A 19,569-nucleotide genomic window follows, 5' to 3' on the forward strand; every position below is an offset into this window, starting at 1 on the left:
CAAGACTTTTCCATCAATTGCGCACACACAGAGCCCACAATAAACGTGCCACTTTCACAAGTTTTATGGCAGTTAAGCTTGCCCCTGCTTCCTGCGAGGCTGGCTCTTACCTGCTGTAAATGAGCAACGCTTCATCTACGTCCCATCCCGGGGACGGTTTTACACCAACGAGCTGTCGGCCCCGCGAGCACAGCTGGTAACGAATTTCCTCCCTTTGCAGACATTTGCCATCCAGGCCTGAGTCATCCCAAAAGCTGGCTCCATGCGATGCTCCTCGTGATTTCATACCGAAGCGGTCAGAGGCACCTCTGCCCCAGCCCTGCGCTGCGGGACGATGAGCACAGGGTCCTGCAAACTCTGGAGCCTCGCAGCTTTCCTCCCATTTTACTTCAGGGATTTCCCCATTGGGAATCCATGGCTAGAAAGAAAACTGGAACTAAAGGGCTTCCAATAAACTTTTAAAATTGATTTTTACCAAGCGGGTCCCTTCTTCCATCGTCACCCCTGTCCTCCAAGGAGGACGCCCCGGCGAGGACTGCATGGGCTCCCCCTGCTCCCCCCTGCAGAAGGGACATGCCGAGCGAGGTCTCCAGGCCACCCCATCCTGCCCTGCTCTCGTGTCTGGGGCAGGTCAGGCACAGCCTGGTATCGGTCACACCAGGACGGACAGAGCCCCGGTGCATCGCATCCTCTCTCCGGGGTATTTATTCGGCCAGTTTGGATGCTTCTGCTTCCCTGCAGCTTGTGCTGCTGCTGTGAGATTTGACCTCCCTCCTGGAGCGACACCGGGCTCCTGCCATCAGTGAAGTCCTGGCTGTGCACAGGATTTGAAGAAAATCAGTGTAATTGTTCCTGGTAGAATCACATTAAACAAAAGCACGAAGGCGTCGGGTCATTCACTCTCCGCTGGACCTATCTCTCAACCTGCACGTGCACATATGCACACACATATATTTTTGCTTCCCTCGATGCAGACACATACACATAAATATTCTCCCTCATGCATACTCACATCTTCTCTCCCACACACTTTCTCTCTTTCCCCAGCCCTCACCCACACGCGGTTTTACTCATTTCCCCCCCACCTTCTCTCTCTCTGTCTCTCACACACAAGGAAACCCCTCCTAATTATTTTTAAGAAATAAGAGCTCTACATGGAACAGGATTTTGCACAAAAAAGTAACAGTGGAGCAAAGAGGCAGCCAAGCCGCCCTGGGAAGTCAATGCCCCCTATGATAAAAGCAGCTAATTAAAAACCCCCAGTGGAAAAGCAGCTCCACAGCCAGCGAGGGCCAAGAAAGGCTTACGCAGGTATGGAGCAACTCCGACTCCCCTGGCAACCAGGCAGAGCCGACCACTATCTTAATCTGCAGTAATTCTTGTAAGATCAGCTGCCGCCCCCCTCCCGCTCCGCTCTGGCTGCAGTAGCCAGAAGAGGCTCTGGAAATAAGCTCGCTGTGCCAGATCGTGCCATCATCACCCACGCTCACCTCCCTGTCCCCAGACCCCTCTTTGCGCTGAGCCCGGCTGGCGGGGGGGTAGCGCCACGGGAGTCGGAGTTGTACAACCCTTTATTCAATTTTCCAGGTCAAACCCCCATATATTGGGTGCTACATCTTCCATACAAACACGCCAACTTCCACAGGCAGTGAAAAGGTGACCCGATCGTTATGGCACTGACATGACAGACGCTTTAGGGTTCATTCCCCAAATTTCCACCGATTTCCTGCAGGACCACAGGCAAGGCACTTCACCCCGAGCGCCTCGGTTGACTGTTGGCATTATCAGCTCTCTGGGACAGGGCCTGGTTATTTCTGGGTCACCGGGCAGTGCACAGCACAGCTGGGCCCCGCGCTGGGCAAACCTGCTTGGTGCTACTACTGTAGAAATAAGTGAGTTTTGCAGCACTGCTCAGCTGTTTCTATAGCAAACCGCTATCCAAGTTGCTCAACTGCCTATTTTACAGTGAAAATAACACACAAACCTTTTTTAAGTTAGTGAGCTTTATTTAGGAAATAAATAAAATTGTAAGAAAATATGAATGATTGTAATAAATACAGCACTTGTCAAAATTACACAGCCATGAAAAGCGTAATATTTTTAGGCATATTACTCCAGTGTGGTTACAGGGGCTGGCACATTACTGGAAAAATAACTTTCTGTCCCTGAAAGAACATTTTAAACATGGGAGAGAGAAAAAGACAGAGAGAGAGACTGTGCGTGTGATGGCAAAGAATATCCAGTTCCTTCCCAAAGAAGCCTTGATAGATATTTGTTTATGGGGTGGGTTTTTTTGAAATTTGATACTTCATCACAACTAATTATTTTAAAGGATGCTGTCAAGATAGAAACAAGAGATTTGAAAAATCTCTTCATATACCAGCAGTCAGGCTGGAGGTTAGTCACAGCACATGACATTTCACTAGCTCTGCTAGACGGCTGCGGTTTCCATGGTTTGCAAAATATAAGTGGACAAACAGTTTCTCCTTTCCCTTCTCACGCAGCGGGCACAATATTGTCTGTCGGCTTTGTGTTTTCAATTGAGACATGGGAAATATTGCAGAGGAAAAATGAATAAAGTGATTGCATAAAGGCCCTTCACTTATACACACACACCTGCCTCTGCCTGCAAGATCAGGCCTTGGGTTTGTGCACTGCAGTCCCACCCGTCCGGTGGAATGTCTCGCAGTCCTGCACAAGCAAGCTGTACCACGGCATGAGTTTGCTGGAAGTTCAGAAACTGCTGCACCAAAACCCAACTCAACTCCACTGATTCCGTCAAACAGTTGTTAAGCACAGAAGGAAGGGGGTGAGGCTTGCTGCTTTTTGGGGATAAGGTTTAGCATTTGAACTTCGCACACATTCAGACATTTCCAAGCTTGACTTGCTTATAAAAAAAAAAAAAAGAATTCCTTACCCCAATTTAAAAAAAAAAAAGAAACATTTCTAGTAGTTACTTCTATTTTAGCGTGTGAAAATACTTAAACATCAGAGCACATAAGAATTAAGCAAGAAAAAAAAGATCAACACTTTCTAATAAGTCACTTGCCTTGAAGGTTCAGGAAGTGACTGAGCACTTTAAAACAAAGCTACTGAGGGGTCCTTACCACTGCTTGGACGGGCAGCTCTGGACTTCCTGGGGGTTAACAACCCTCAGAGCTCCATATCTGAAATGGGAAAGTCAAATGACTCCTTTGGAAATACAAGAGGTAATTTCCCCAAGGCACAGTGTAATCTGGTCACCGATTGCTGATGCAATAGAACATCTCTTCACAGAGCACATAAATATAGGTCTAAAATAAATAGCAAGAAATAAATCATCTGGTATAAGGAATTCAAGCTACAAACGCTATCCACAACTCACTGCTTTCAAGGTCATCAATAAGCACAAACAGAGACACCCGATCGGTGCCTCAGGGGAAGGAATCTGCCCTTGTCCCTGGTGGGGGAACGGCCAAAATCCCACATCAGGGCTGCCAGCCAGCGCGGTCTGACAGGTGCTCGCTCCGTACCTCCTGGGAAAGGGACACGCACATGCCGCGGTGCTGCCGGAGGATGGGGAAAGCTCAGCTTCACCCCTTGCAGCCCAGCAACCTATTAACCCAAGGGTGCTAGAAGGGAGCTCGGGCCACGCTCCCTGCCAGACATCTAGGCAGAATGACACCCACACCTGGGCCGGGCGTGAGAAAGAACAGCGCCTTTTTCCACAAGTGCATCTGCAGGGGGGTGACTGTAACCTACGTCTAAACCGGGAGTGCTTTGATGAAATAATCACAGACCTCATTTGCAACAGCACACTCGGTGGGGCACTGGGCATGCTCAGCAGCAGCTAACTCTAGCAGGCAGATCTTCAGCTGATGTGAATTGATTCAGCGGCGCGTAGGCTCAGGCTCTCTGGATTTTGTGTGCACGTGAAAACTAACACAAGGTCTCAAGCTGATGGGTTTTTTTCTTGTAAAATACTGAAATTCAGTGGGTGATTTACCAGACACCCATATTTCAAGATTTACTAATTTGTTTCTATAATGCATTTAAGGAAAAGTGTGTCTTCTTTCACATAGGCATATTTAGGTGACTGTAGTTTGGACAAAGGGAGGAACATGGGACAACCACTTGCAACATTCATATCATTCACTGGTCTCTGAAATGAAGCAGAAGTCAAGTCTGGCCGAAATGCATCAATAATGTGTTCCCTATTATTTTGGTCAAGCAACATAAATGTAACCTGAAAAACAGAATGTGGCAATGATGAGTTATTGAACTGAAAAATAAACCAGGAAATATCAGAGACAGAAGTGCAAACATGCTGCAAAAGCAGCTGGATGCTCTATCGATAATAAAATACAAAATATAATTGATGTTTCGCAACCTGCAAGGTCAGTTAATGTGAACAAGGGATATTGTAACAGTTCCCAGATGAAGTATTTAAAACCTTGCCACCCATAAAATAAAATAAAATAAAATAAAATAAAATAGTAAAGGATTATTTCTTGGTAGAGAACTGCACAGTCCAAAGACTTTTTTCCTCTCTCTCCTGACAACTTAAACAAACCCTGAGTTTGGTTACAGTTGTTACATTCATTCTGTTACTGTGGTTTGGAATCAAAAGAAACAGCTCAGTTGCCTGTATGCAAATATGTAAAAGACACAACCTAAATATCTGTATAGAATCTCCCCATCTCATTACCACTTTATCTGTATAGAATCTCCCCATCTCATTACCACTTTTATTAACTCACTGTTCTTTAGCTTGAAACGTGAAATGTCTGTAATAATTTTTTAATACAGTGAGGATTGGGAACTTTGATTTCTATTTTTTTTGGCCGCTAAATGGTAGTAAAGCTATGTATATGAAAGGCTTACAGAATTATTACCACACGAAGGCAAGCGCTAGAACAGAGACCAGCACCTTGTGCACACTTTCACTGCTTTTCTAACCATTGTTGCCATTATCAGATTGCACTTATAAAATGAGAAAAAATAAGATCAGGATCACATAAGACATCTATGGCACGTTTGTAAGCAGAACTCTAACCCCACATTTCTGACACCCGTGCTTCAGGCAGCAAATCGTAATTCCCTCATAAATTGATATTATCTCTGTATAGCAAGAACCAGGAAAAAATGTGTCTCTGGCTTTAGCCCAGGTGGACACAGTTTGGGATATATCAAACACTGGTATTCTGGTGTCTGAAAATCCTACAAGGCACAGTATGGAATCTCGGTAAGAGCAGCTTTCCCTGTGTGTAAATCACTCCATTCAGAGACAAATTATTTCCCAAGATTACAGTATGACTGATAGCCATCGGAGAGGAAAATGGGCAAATGCTCCAACTTCCACTAAACTTAAGAGAAAAAGTCCCTTTGTGTTCACTGGGAGAAGTAGTGGGTTTATGCTAGGATCAGATGTGAAAGGGTTGCCCTTCTTACCTTGTGTCTGAAAGGCCATGGGAGCAGAGCATCGTAGTCTCCTCTCATGACAACAAAGAACAGGGACACGTGGGTTCCTTTTCCCGTCCCATCCCCGTTCAGGTAAACTCTCAGACAGACCTTGTAGCCATACTTCGCAGTGTAGAAAGCTGAAAATCAGAACTCTTCATTAGTAAAGACTCCTCTGAGAAAAAAAAAGACATAGTGAGTGTTCTGACATATGGGAAAAGATAGTGTAGGATGTGTTTTGCTATCACAGCGATGAGAACAGACAAATCAGTACACCCTGGAGATTATAAGCAATGAAAATCCAGTGGTTGGAATCCTTTAGTGCCTCACGCCTCGGTGAAAATTACCTGTTATTAGCCACGCAAGCATATTTTACCTAATCAAATTACTTCTCACATGGGAGGTGACTGCCGCAGAAAGCCATTCGGTACCATCAGGCACCAAGCTGTGGGTTAGACGAGACGGATCCAGCAGATGTCACTGCAAGTAGCTGCGGCGGAGGGCAAATTGCAAAATGAAAGCCCAGAACAGAACCTGACTTTGTGGAAGAGCACATCACAGCTGCCCTGAATTACAGGCAGGAGAGCATGAGGTCTTTGCGTAAACAGCATCTTAGTTTAAGGAGCTATTTTAAAGGACCTCTTGTCCACATGAGCAGAAAGAAGCACCGTTGTAGAGAAATAAGTGGGTTTTCTAAAGGACTGGGGTTTGCTAACACACATATACATCATGTGTTTTACCTGGTGAATACAAACTGACTGTTCTTCCAGTCACAGAGTCCTGTAACTTCCTGCCAACATCTGTTATTTTCCACAGAAAGACCCCATCATAGGAAGCTTGCTCAGAGAACAGAAGACTCTTATGAAGACTGCTCAGGCCTGCATCCTTCTGCATCAGGCACCGGTGCAACTCTGCAATCTAGAAAAAACAAATCAGCTCTCCATCAGCCCCCCTCTCCAGGCTGTTGTGCTGCAGAAGTAGCAGAACCGTTCTGGAGTCCTCATGTTCTGGAGGGTCTCCTTTGATTTCTTTTTAAGTGACAGTTATGTGTCAACACATAAGGCAAACAACTGGATAGATGGTTGTTTGGTCCTCCAGGCATAATGCTTCTTTAAGAGGATCAGTCATTTAAACAACTGTCTTGCTTGCTCACAGTCTGATCATGGCAAATTCTGAACATTCAAAACTCTCAGGAATATCTAGGTACCTAAACACAGATTTAGATAATGTTAGAGATCCCCATTTGAAAATTTATCCAAAACAACAAAAGGATCCTGTAGATGTGTTCAGAACTTAATACTTCACAGCTCAAATTCCTGTGTCCATCCCTGTCCTGATCTCTACACCACCTCTCTTTGATATGTGTAAATATTTGTTATCAATAGAACAAGCACACAGACAATGCTTATCATAACTATTTACCTTCAGTTCAAGGCCTCGTATTATATTTTGATCAAGTTCACTCTGTCTCCGAAAGGCTGTGATTTCCAAGTTAGAGGTCTCCACCTCTTTATTGAGCACTGCCACAATATTCTCAAACACATGTAGCTTATTTTCTAGCTCAGAAATCACCTTCTCCCTCACAAGTTGTTGCAGAACAGATTCATCTTCAGAAACAGAAGGTCCAGAAAAACAGTCTACTTCCAGATCCCCATTGATTTCCAGCCCCCCTGGGATCTGCAGATCAGAGATGCTTTTTCCTGCACCATTCACATTCAGCTCTGACTGCGGGATGGAACCATTTGGAGCTTTGGCAGCAGTGCACAAGCTTGCCTTCAGTTGCTTTATGTGCTGCAGCAGAAGCAGCATGTGGGCCCCAACTGCAGTTTTTTCATGCTCCTTTATCTTCTCTTTGCTTCCCTGTAAGAAGACGACGACACTGTCAACACACTCTCCGTACAACTACCATAACTGGCCTGGGGCCAAATCAAGCAACGTTCCCTTTAACTTCTTGGGAGAGACAGGATGGAAGAACTGCAAGACACAGGTCCAGCTACATAGCAGCCGATTCTCAGAGGAGACACGGAGAGAGGAAAACCAACAAGCCCTCCAATTTAGGCTATGTGTTCACATGTGTACACATACTACATAAAAAGAAAACAATTGTCCACAATTTCTGTATTGAACAGGATGCCAGGCAGAGTCCCAGCAAGAATCTCAAATAAGCCAATATTTAATACACATACTGTGCACAAAAGATGAGACAAGGCAACAGATGCAAACTAAAATGCAAAGAAGACCCGTTACTGTTTTAAGAGGTGTTACCCTGAAGGGAATATCCAAAACAGAGTAGAACAGCATATCTGATAAACCAGCGGGATTGTAATAAACATCTATTTTTATCTGAAGTGAATGCACAGTGCAGGACACAGAGTATCACTGGCTGAACTGCACCTTACACACCCTGTGTAACCATGGCAGTTCCAACATCACTTCTGCTGGTCTACTAGAAGTGGGTAGACTTCCTCTCTTATCTTAAAGATATATTTAAATCAAGGCCTACTACCTTGAACACAAAGGCTGGCTAGAGCAAAGGCACAGTGCTGAGTTGTACACCATTTGACACCTTCCTGAAGGCAGCCATTTCACTCACCCTAAATGAACAGCCGACTTCAGAAAAACGACACCCATCTTTGTTGATTAAGGGTGTAGAGCAGTTCTGTTGAAAAAGAAAGGAAAGAAATTAATCAAATACCAATTGAAAGGGATTTTTTTATTTACCTACAAACAGCTAGGCCACAACCCCAGCAGCTATAAATCAGGTTAACTGAAGTCAAGGCATTACTGCAGCTTACAGTGTCCAACCAGCTTTGAAAATTCATTGGTAAATCAATCAAGAGTGTGGTTGATTACAAGTTTCTTGCATGCAGCCTGGCAGTTAAGTGTCCATCTAACAGACTCCATAATGATATAACATAATTTAACAAACCACAGTGATCCCCTAGAAACAATTTCTTATAAATAAGATGCCAATTAGCGAAGTGGCCCACCACAGTGGATAACACTGTGCCACTCCAACCCTCTTCCTGCTCTTAGAGAATGCACAGAAGAGCTCTGTCGTGCAGCACGTCCTGGGAATGAATGGATCTATCAGATCAAAAGCTCTGACTGACGTTCAGATTTAGTCCCCTTCACAACCAAAAGCATGTCTCTTTAAATATGCTGCTACCCAACATACTCTTCTTTTGCTCATGTGGGTCTCCCTGATTATTTGAAAAGAAACAAACATTTCCCCATTTTTGTAAGATTAATTGAGAAGATAATTTAATAAAGTTAATTGTGGGAGCAGGGAAGAGAAGGTAGCCAGCAGAGCTATGTTGGGTTGTAAAAAGCGCCCAGATACAACTGCCATATCTGAAGATGTTCTCGGATGTTCATTTAATCTAAATGAACAAGTGATACTTTTATGAATTGAAATAAAGCTGTATTGCATTCACTCATCTTTCACCTACCTTTTCTGTTTCTGTTTGCACACGTTTTTGTTCCTTACATAAATTGCCTTCACATGAATGTTCCTGTCATCAAAACAAGAAGAAAAGAATACAGTACATTATTAAAGTCATTGAGCACCTTTATTTAGGAGTCTTTGAAACAAAGCTTGTGTTTGGGAATGCTGTTCCCATTTTACAGAAACTTGGGGATTTGGGAGGCTTTTCTACAAGCAATTCTGTGTTATGGAAGAAAAAGTTTACAATAAGTTTCTTGCTTTCTTCCTGGAAGGTGTGGATTTAAGGAAGAGTAAAGGAAAGCAGGGTAACTTCCCCAGAAGCACTACGAGCTCCACAACACATGGTACAAAATCCTGTACCCCTGTCCAGGGAGCGCCCGCTCTGGGCCTCACTACGCAATAGGCTGCAGAGTCCTGTGGCTTCTTTTTAGAGGAAATAACATTCAGAAATCTGGGACTAAAGCACATCTGCTAAAAGCGGGTGCTGCTGTCCCCTGTACAACGAATTGCAGACTCAGAGGTTTCTCAAGCTAAGCCTCTAAGCTGATAACTCTTCTTCTCAGCCTAGCAGACATGTTCAGTGACGGATCTCCACATGCAATACATGTTAAGTGAAAGTACAAAGTGTGATCTTTCACTTATGGGGCCCAGAGCTTTTGGAAACTACTTACAAACGCTTTGCAAGGTCACCCTGGGAAATTTGATACACGATTGGTAATGTACAAGTCTTGCGCGGTTCAAACCATAGTTATGTGCACGCGCGCACACACACACATATATATGTACACACACAGATATATGCAATGACATGCAGGTGGATTACAGAACAGAAAGCAAATATACAGGAAACCCAAATATAAACTATTCTTGGGTTGACTTCATATAGTTTGCTTAATGTGCAGACCCTTCTTGCATCCTGCTTATTAACATTTTGAAGGCTGGAATCCAAATTTTCCATCATGATGTGCTAATGCAAAATGCATTACCACTAACACGAAACTTCCTGCCATTTCTGGCTCCAAAAAGGGTAAAGTAATCCTCCTGCCATTGGTTCATACAACTGTAATATATGTATTTAACACAGCAACTGTCAGCTTTCAATTCATACTGTTCAGGGGAGCTGTCTTTAATCTTTATAAACGCCTTTGCATGCCAGTACATTTCCTATAGCAGTCTAGAAATTTTTGATAAAACCATTCCAGCAACCTTCAAGTCTCCCCTGCAAAGAGTCCTGAGGTTTCTCTTTCGATCCTCAGAAATACAGCCATAGGTTTTTCTCACTCTCTAACTCATTTTTAATACTCTGTAACCTAGCTATTGCACAAAGTATGCCTTTATTTTCTTCCTTTCTGCTATTTGACTCCTTCAGATTGCTGATTTCTTGAGGGCGAGAGGGGCTGGTGAGAAGTTTCTTTAAAATATGGAAATGCAAAAATCACAAGACCAATAACTGATTGGCTAAGATGGAGAGAGCGAGAGCAGTGCCCAAAACTTACTATTTGCTCCCAGAGGATTGTGGATACATGGAATACACACAAATCATGTCAGAAAAATCAACATCTCAAGGCCAATCCCCTGCTTGGTTGCCAAGGTTTCCTAACCAAAAAATTAATTAGATGATAGCTAACTGGCATGAGTGGGAGGAAAACAGTTCTTCATTGCAGGAAAACGAAGCCTGCTGAGGTGGATCTGCAGTATCACAGACCTCTGAAAAGAGAAAAGTGCTCGGGGAACACTCGCACGGCTCAGGTTTCCTCCTCCAGCCTGCCTACTGCACTTACAGAAGGCTGAAAGAGATTAAGTGTTGCCACCTTCTGGTATTTACTGTCTCTCTGAAACATACAATGGATTTAGCACTGGTCAAATGTGCCTGAGTCCAGATATTCTTCTCTCTCTATAAGAGTTAGGAAGATGGGAAGAGCACATGCAAAAGCTTCCCAAGAAGCATGTTTTAGCAAGAGCGCCTTATTCTTACCCCAGAGGGACTGTTACCCCCATGTTGAGTAAATCTTACAGCTCAGTATTTGGAAAGGCATAAATCTGTGACAGTTATGACATGCAAAGGTATCCACTACTGTTTACTTCAGGCTACATTTTTGAGATATTCACAACCCTCCTGCCATGTAGGTCTTAACATCACCTTGCCCACATTCCAGGACAAAATTATTCTCTTTAAATCATCTGGAGGGAACAATATTCATTATGCTACACCCCAAAAGAGTGTTGCCCCAGCAACATTTTCTGTGATATTAGAGCCCACAGGGTCAGAAGTTAGATGGGGTTGGGATGAGAACATTTTCAGAGCTTTCAAATCAAAACACACATAGCAGTGTTAGCAGGCATGGGGCATCTCTCATTCATGCTGCTGTTGCTTTGCTCCAGGAGTTTTTAATCACAAAATGTCCTAAACAACAGATGATGCACTTCCGTCATGAGGCTGAGAAGTGTGCCACTGAAAAGGTATCTTCAGCAATCTCTTCATATAAGAACAGATAATTTTCTATCACTTTTGATCTGCCCCACCCAATTTCAGCATTTCCTCCTTCAGCAACACAGAAGAGTTTCTATTAGCTCACTTTATGCCCTCAGACCACTCCCAGAATTTGTACCGTGCTGCATCTACAAAAATGGGTAAAAATAAAGAGCACCTTTTATTTAAGTTAAAATGAACATATAAAGGGACTTAAAATCTGCAAGTCAGTAACACATAACGTTGCCCTGCTATCATACTTTTGAGCATCGATGGAGAAAGTAATTACTTTTAAGAAAGAATGGAATAGGTTTAGCAACATAAAAGTTTGATGATTGACTACATTCTTGTGTAAAAAAAAAAAAGTTGTTTTAAAGATGATTTTGAGCAGATGCTGGGCACAGATGAGTGTTACACATACATTTTGCAAGTCCCTGTCACAACAGTGGGAAACACAACTTAAACATAAAAAATATAAATTAAATACCTTTAAATAGTCACTGAGAAATTTTTGGCAGATTCAGAGTATGCTCTTCCTGGTCTATATGGACACTGCCGCTAATTTGGAGAGTTAGACCTGATCATATCTAATAGAAATACTATCTGACAAAAGCCTGCCTTACAAATTTGTGGGCAGTTTTAGTTTGAATAAAAATCCAGCCACTTTCAAGATCTCTTCCCTGCCACTGTCTGTGTTCTTATGCTTCTTACCTACCTCATACTGGGACACATGCTTTGAGACAGGAGCTAAAACATGGGCTGCCCAAGCCCTGGATGAGCACACAGCTATTTCCCTCTCTGTTGTAACATCGCAAGCAGACTATCAAATACAGCTCATTCTTCCCTCCAACACATGCATGGAAAAATTAGCAAAGTCAGGAAAATTAAATATTCTCCAAGTGCACTGGCATTCATGAAATCAGGAAGAAAAATGTCATGATAGATTATTTAAGCCATTAGTACAAAGCCCTCATTTGAAACAGAGAAATGTTCTTACTTGGTATTCGCTACTGGATAAGCTCCGCTTACACTTCTGACACATTGTCACATTATTAACACATCCATTTTCCAAATGATCTGCAAGTTTCTTTCTCATCACCATGTGTCCACAACCAGTGTGACAAGGGATTAAAGCATATTCACATAAGCTCTGATGCTCCTGGAAGTAAAAAGTTATAAACCAAAATGTAAACTGCAGATACCATTCTGCCAGCCTAGATCTTTGCATTTCTTCTAAGCTTGGGTAAAGTCCCTCTCCACAATGTTACCAAGACTACTGGTGAAAAATTCACCAACTTTACTGGTTTTTTTTTTTGTTAATTCTTAACTTAAAAAAACCCCAACAAACAACTTTTGATAAATTCAAACATGAGGCCTCCCTTGAACCGTCTCTCTCTAGTGCTTTTGTTTGAAAATAACATGATCCTGATCCCAGCTTTTTTCCTTGTCTTAGAAGATCCCTAACTTTTAGCCTGGGTTTTTTCGGGGTGGTTTTTTGGTTTTGGGGTTTTTTTGTGGGGTTTGGGGTTTTTTTTGAGCACTGAGACCAGCCTGCTCCAGCTGGTAGGATGAATGTGGTTAGTCTGCTGACATCTCTGCATAGCATAAAAGAATGGACGTCTGACACCTTCTATGCAATAATTAGGACACAACCCTTACCTATATTCAAAATAACTTTTGAAACATTTCCTTTTCACCATTTGCATCTTCTCATCTCAACAAGGAAAAATACCAGCATTACTTCTTTCATAACTACATCCAACAGGTCTACTTTCAGATTCTTAAAAACACAGTATTTCAATAAAAGCTATTTACTCTGACCTCTTTTACTGACGCTTCTGTAGGCACTGTGTCACAACTGATTTTGTCTTTACAGGGAGATGGCTGTCTCCTACAGAACAGGCTCAGAAATGCCAATTTCAATCACACGCCCAACTCTCAAATCAATTTTGCCATGTATTCATGCTGAGAGGGGCTCCAATTCTCAAGACTATGAAGCTGAGCAAACTGGATAGATTTTTCCTTAAAGAGGAATACACTCAAATAGAAAATTTGTGCAAAATTAGCAAAGAAAAGGCAGCAGCACCTCAGATGTTTATCAGATACACAGTCATACAAGGTACACAGCAGATTCTCTGTTTTAAATGCGGAAAGACCCTCTGTTCCTACACCAGGGGACCAAAATAGAGCTGCTTTAGTATCAGAATTATCTGCATTTTTTCATTATTCTAATTTGCCTGGCAGAGTCACAGATCTTGCCCATTTAAATATTTTACCTGGGGCATTTCACATCAGTCTGAAAAGGACGATGAACACATTCAATCAATAGGAATAATTTAGGCGGGAGGAAATTATTTCTCTTATAAAAACATACTAAGGATATTGCCCATAACAATGTCCTGGAGACTGAAGTATTCTGGCCTGTCAAAAACTGCCTGTAGTATCCTTGCATTTAAATAATAAGTAAATTCACTGGAAAAAAAATCATAGTTGATGTAAATTTGTGCAACATTAATTTTGCAATCATTCAGGATGTTCTGGACTTGGTCAAAGCCCTAATAAAGTTAACAGCATGTTTTTAGATACCCTGTTGGTATAAATCATGATACCTTTGCTGATTCTAATGAAGTTGCATTAATTTGTGTTTGCTGAGAGCCTAGTTTCATTGTCTTTTTGTCCCCATTCAAGTAAGAGTGCACGTTAATTTAAATAAACTGCCTTTAAACGTACTTCAAAATTTTTCATGATACCAGACCAACTGCATCCAAGGGTCACACAGTGCACTTTGAGTTCAGAAATCTCTTTATTAATGGCAGCATCACCGAAAGCCTGGAAAGTAAACACAGTAAGGAAAAAAACACTGGTCAGAAAGTACTCCAGCATGCACTTTTGACATAGGAATAAGGTGACTGTGTCAAAATTTCAGATCTTGATAAATCCCTTCTTTTTAAAAAAATTTACTGTACTGCCATAAGACACTAACGTAGCAAGTTAATCTTGGTGTAGTAGAAGCCCAAATAATTATTAAATCATTTCTTTCTTATGGTTCAAAAATAAACTATTTGATGTGATATAAATTTGCTGAAAATATGCCTAGCAAACTACAGCTATTATTTTAAGTTTCTTTTCACAGAAGCCTGAAATACATCACATGCAATGAATGTGCTGACAGGACCCTAACTATAGGGTGCTGCCATGTGCCACTCTTAACGAATGCATTTCATTATTGCGGTCATTAACACCTCCTAAACGTGCTGCAGAGAGGACTTGAGACTGTTCTGCAGTCAGAGTACATTTCTCAGACCATGGCTGTTTCCATTTAGTATGGCACTGTGTACTAAAGAAATGGAAAACATATGTGAGCGGGGTTTTTTTGCACTACGTAGATTTTTTTAATATGTTAACCATGAAGAATTCTACAATCATTATGTAAATTATGAAACGCTACACACTTTTACTATTACATTTTGCACAATCAAAATAGGTACGCTGACACAGGAACAAGCCCTACTAAACTTAATGGCATGTTTTTAGATACTCTATTGGTAAGTACATGATATAGAGGACTGCAGATTTCCCACGTAACATAACACAGAGCAAGGCAAGAACTGGGGGGAAGCTTTACAAATAGAGGGAGGAAAGTATTTACAAATGATGGCCACATTTCAGTAAAGTTACTGAAATTCTACACAACGAGCTAAAAAAAAGCAAACAAAATAATCAGAATCAACATTCTCGATTGTTTTTTTTCAGCTAGATATAAGACATTTGGACTTACCTACATTTGTCATATTGAATCACACAAAAGAAGCACAGCCAATTCTACGAACGGTAACAAGGAGATACATTTCTATATGCAAGGTCTCACAGAAACTTCTTTCCTAATCTCAACCTGCAAGCAAAGTCCACCCCAGAACAACTTTGCACACAAATTGCAAACAACTCCACAAACAAGGAATTAAAAAAAATCATGTAGGTTGTACAAAAACATGTATTGCTCCATCTGCATGTATGGAAGAGTTTATGTAGTAAGCTAGCAATCAATGTACAATTAGTGAAAGCATACCAGCCCAAGCCTCTGAAACATTCTAGTCTAATTTATGAGCAGAATCAAAGAAAAGAAATTCAAGTTATCAGACACATGGTGGCTTTTTCCCCCTGTGTCATAAAAGAAAAACTAAAGGAATTTCCTGACATTACAAAATAGATCATTTAAAACATATTTAACTGCAGGGACAGTCCCAGCAGTGCATGGGTTTCTTACTGCTGTGTGCATTCCCTGTGCTTTTTGTTTCACATTTGTAGTTGCTAAATCATTATGGACACTACTCAGGTAACAAACAAGGCAGGAAATCCTCATCTCTTCTTTTATCTGCACAGGTCACTGCTCCAAAATATTCACCCAAACCTCTGCCCTCTTATCTGGGAACTGGAGTTTGCACAGAACTTCTTTAGGGGCCTGAGTCAGACCCTCATACAGTAAATGAGATGACTCTCACTGACATAAAAGTGCTCTGGGTCAAACAGAAGGAAACAGAAAATATTTCTCTCCGATTTGATATATTGTAGTTGCACATCTCCACTCTCTCATTTTAGCTATTTCAAAGGAAGATGTTGGTGCAGGGGCTGCTGATGTTGATCATGGGGTGGCTGTCATGGCACACATATCTGCCCAGTCCTGCCTGTCCCAGAGCCGACTGTGACACAAGTGGAGGTCCCCTACCATGTCCCATCCAAGAACTGCTGCCAGATGCACTCTTCCTCGGCGCTCTGACCCACACAATGCGTGTCTTACGGCCTCTAGCTAAGGGAGGACTCTGGTCTACCGCTCACGTGGTCAGGAAGATCGTATAGCAACAAGTTTAACAAACGGATCAATCCAACCAAAAGCTTTCCAGGATAAATCTAGTGCTTATTTTCTCTCCAGCTAAGGTTGGCCTTCTGCAGCTGAACCAGGATCTTCAGTTGCTCTAACACAGCCAGGGAGGGGAGAGCCCCAAGTGATTCGTGCTCAGTTCAGAGCAGAGAACTGTCCCCTAAACCAGTCCCATGAATGACAGCAGATTGGGTGTGAGCAGAGGCTTGGGAGGATGCTCCCACTCCTCTAACTGATTTCAGTGACAGATGCAGATGCTCGGTAGCTGATACTGATGAAGAGCACCATGATAAGACTTAAAGTATGTGTTGTATAGGAAGGGATCATAAATTAAAAGTGTAACAGGGAAGGGATGGGAGTTACCACAGAAATAGATCTTGGGATAAGCTAAGGCAAATACACATCCTGATAGGGCCTTTCTTTTCCTTGTGTAGGTATCTTATTTAAAATATAAACACATAGCATAGGAAAGAAACATTAAGCAAAACCACAGCAAAAGAAAAGCAGAGATTATCAGGAATAGATATAAAGAATAAACCTTCTAAATGATCTTCATTATTCATGTTGTTTACAAACTCCGACCATTTGTTGTAAGTTGATCTATACAGGCAGATCCTCATGCCTTCGTGGTGATTGACTTCATCTGGACTCTCAACAGGCATAAGAATCTGCCCAGGCAGATCAGCTTGCAAGAGTGGGGCCCTGTTTACAACAACCCACCCACAGATTCTACAGAAAGTCCCAGCAGACTTAGTGAGAATCCCACAGCAGAGAAATCCCAAAGTTATAAGAGAACTGACAGTCAACATAGAATAAGAAGTTCATAAGGGTTTAGCTGTACTTATTTGTGGTTACATGACACATGAAAGTCTGTTACTGGGAAATTTATTGCAGAATTGAGGATTTTTTCTGAGATACTACCAAGTTCAGCATTAACTGCAGATTCATTATTTTGCTGCAGCCACTTCCTAAACTTTGCCTTTTACCTCACTGCCAGCTGCCTATTGGGTTTCGGTTTTCCCTAATAAATTTAGACAGAATGCGTGTCTCTTGGTATTCCTGCATGTAATCAGAAAGGAGGGAAAAAGACAAGCTGGGACTGAGCCCTATGGCCCAGTTTGTATTCTGGATATAGAACAGAGCAGCAGTCTGCCTGGAAAATCACACAACAGCAAAAGAGATCTGCACCGTTAAATTACAGATGAAACATTTGCCAGTGCATAGTTTTTATCAATTATTATGTTCAGCTCTAAGTCTTCCACTATTTTCTCCAGATACCCTGGCTGTCAAAATACTTTCTAGGCAATTCAGCTGGCTAGCCTACACCCTAGCTTTTTTTCTCAGGGTTGCTCCACCTGTAGGTTTGGTAACATGTTTGAAGGGTACAGAGAACCACGAGACTGGAAAATCCACTAGGGTACTTACTAAGGATAGTAAATAACAGCTAAGACATATTATTACAAGTAGGAAAGTACTGGTTACTTTGAGACAATAAAAAGTTAATTATATGGAAGTGTGTGGGATTTTATGCTGCAGAACTTGACAGACTTGGAAAGGCCTAAGGCTGCCATTATACTTTTTTAAATCAAAAGCTGTGGGAAATCCAAATGACATTTTCGATTATTCCCTCCTAAACTGTAGTCCAGTGATGACTATAGAGTAGCCCAGAGAATGGTTACTGATAAATTAATGAACTGTGAACTACAACTTACCCTTTCTTCTGCCAATAGGCTTCCCTCACTTAAAGTGCTGGGATCTTCCTCTTTACATTTCTGGCAAATCGCATTTTTATTGTTTCTGGCAAAAAGGAAGAAGAATGAAGTAACAATCAGTTGGAGTACTGTAGTTTAGGAGGTCTTTGTATAGACACTGACACAAATAAAAACATGGAAATTGTAATTTCCACTCAGAATCCATAGTCCTTGTTCATTAAAGGGCCAATTCTTGAACACACTGACGTCAAAAAACCGCTGCTGTTCTATTCCTCAAGACTAGGACTAGGCTCATAAATCTTATCTGTATTGCAGCAAAATAAGAGCAGCCTGAATCATAAAAAAGAATAAAGCTGGGAACCTATTTATCTCATGAATTATGCAAAAACACCATGTAGGAAAGGTAACATGAAAACACATAAAATGCCCATTTTCCCAAGATAGATATGCAGACTTCAAATTACAAAGATCTAGTAGAACCAGTGCAGAATTGAGTTCTAGAGAGTTAACATCCTACTGCACCTAAAAAAGGTTTTGATCTACTCTCAAAATATTTAGCGTAGAGTTTTATATAGGAAAAGCAAAAAATAGAACTTTACTAGAGGTGTATTTCATTGCCAGTGCTGTTGATCATCCAGGCAAATAATGAACTAACACAGACCGAGAAGCTCATCAGAAAAGCATCCATCCAACCAGAGCATAACTGATTTCAAACTGTACTGATTAGCTGGTTTGAGCCAGCCTCCCACTTGTGCTGTAAGACTCTAGTGGGAAGCTATAACAATTCCGGTTACGTTCTGCTAACAGTTTTCTGAATTTACGGTTTATGTTGCTTCATTTAAGGGGCTTTGTTCTAGACTTACAGTAACAGATTTATTAAGTTGGTCAAATATATTAATTTCAATACATTTTTTACATTATTATACGTTGATCTTCAAATCACAAGTGGCCAGTGCATTGACTCAGCTTTTCAGGTGCCCCGCACTGTGATCAGAGCTGGGACTGCATGAACTGGCATACACAAACTAGCCTAGTAATAACATCCATGAAGAAGCACAGTAACAGGCTTTCGACTTACTTAGCCAGCACTAAAGCCCAGTCACTGAATCTTGACAGCTGCTGTCTTCCAAAACATCAAAGCTAAAGTCAGCTCATAGACATGGAATTGTACTGCAATTTCACCTCTCGCCTGCAGGGCAGACATAACCTTTTCCAAAGGCTCTGGATCAAGGCGTAATCGTCAAAAGAAAAGGCAGGACAGAAGCAGCTGATCAATCAAAGCAAATCCCCACCCAGCTCCTGGTTTTCAGGTTCTCCAGGACAACGGCTGTCGTTGTTTGTCACTACTGGCAGCAGCACCTTAACATGTAGTGACCCAGCTGAGTTATTAAAAATCAGACTCTAAGACAATGTTTATTAAAATCCCGTAACGTCACTTATCAAAGGACTGTAAAGTCCCATGCAAGTATTAAGTCAGCCTTGCACTAGTTCTTCAAGACTAAATCAGTATCATTATCTCACGCTTACACACAGAAAAACTGACATCTGTCAAGCCCAGTAACCCAACCTTCCCCACTCTGTAGACTTTCACACTGGAAACAAGAGGAGGTAGAGAGTAGCCTGC

The 19,569-nt window shown here is 41.8% G+C and overlaps 1 protein-coding gene across 4 annotated transcripts in view; it reads right to left on the reverse strand.

Moving 5' to 3' along the window:
• Positions 1-1,991: 1,991 nt before the first annotated feature.
• Positions 1,992-19,569, reverse strand: part of TRAF1 (TNF receptor associated factor 1) — a 36,431-nt gene continuing 18,853 nt past the window's right edge. For all 4 annotated transcript variants that reach the window (XM_076355619.1, XM_076355623.1, XM_076355620.1 and 1 more), the window contains 9 exons: positions 17,946-18,030; positions 14,088-14,186; positions 12,355-12,516; positions 8,892-8,954; positions 8,033-8,098; positions 6,862-7,299; positions 6,180-6,357; positions 5,431-5,579; positions 1,992-4,225 (listed from right to left, as the gene is read on the reverse strand). In XM_076355619.1, the coding sequence (XP_076211734.1) occupies positions 4,010-4,225; positions 5,431-5,579; positions 6,180-6,357; positions 6,862-7,299; positions 8,033-8,098; positions 8,892-8,954; positions 12,355-12,516; positions 14,088-14,186; positions 17,946-18,030 (1,456 nt within the window). In that variant the 3' untranslated portion in view covers positions 1,992-4,009. The remainder of the gene's footprint in view (positions 4,226-5,430; positions 5,580-6,179; positions 6,358-6,861; positions 7,300-8,032; positions 8,099-8,891; positions 8,955-12,354; positions 12,517-14,087; positions 14,187-17,945; positions 18,031-19,569) is intronic.

This window comes from Aptenodytes patagonicus, chromosome 18 (assembly GCF_965638725.1).
Source record: "Aptenodytes patagonicus chromosome 18, bAptPat1.pri.cur, whole genome shotgun sequence".
Lineage (NCBI taxonomy): Eukaryota > Metazoa > Chordata > Aves > Sphenisciformes > Spheniscidae > Aptenodytes > Aptenodytes patagonicus.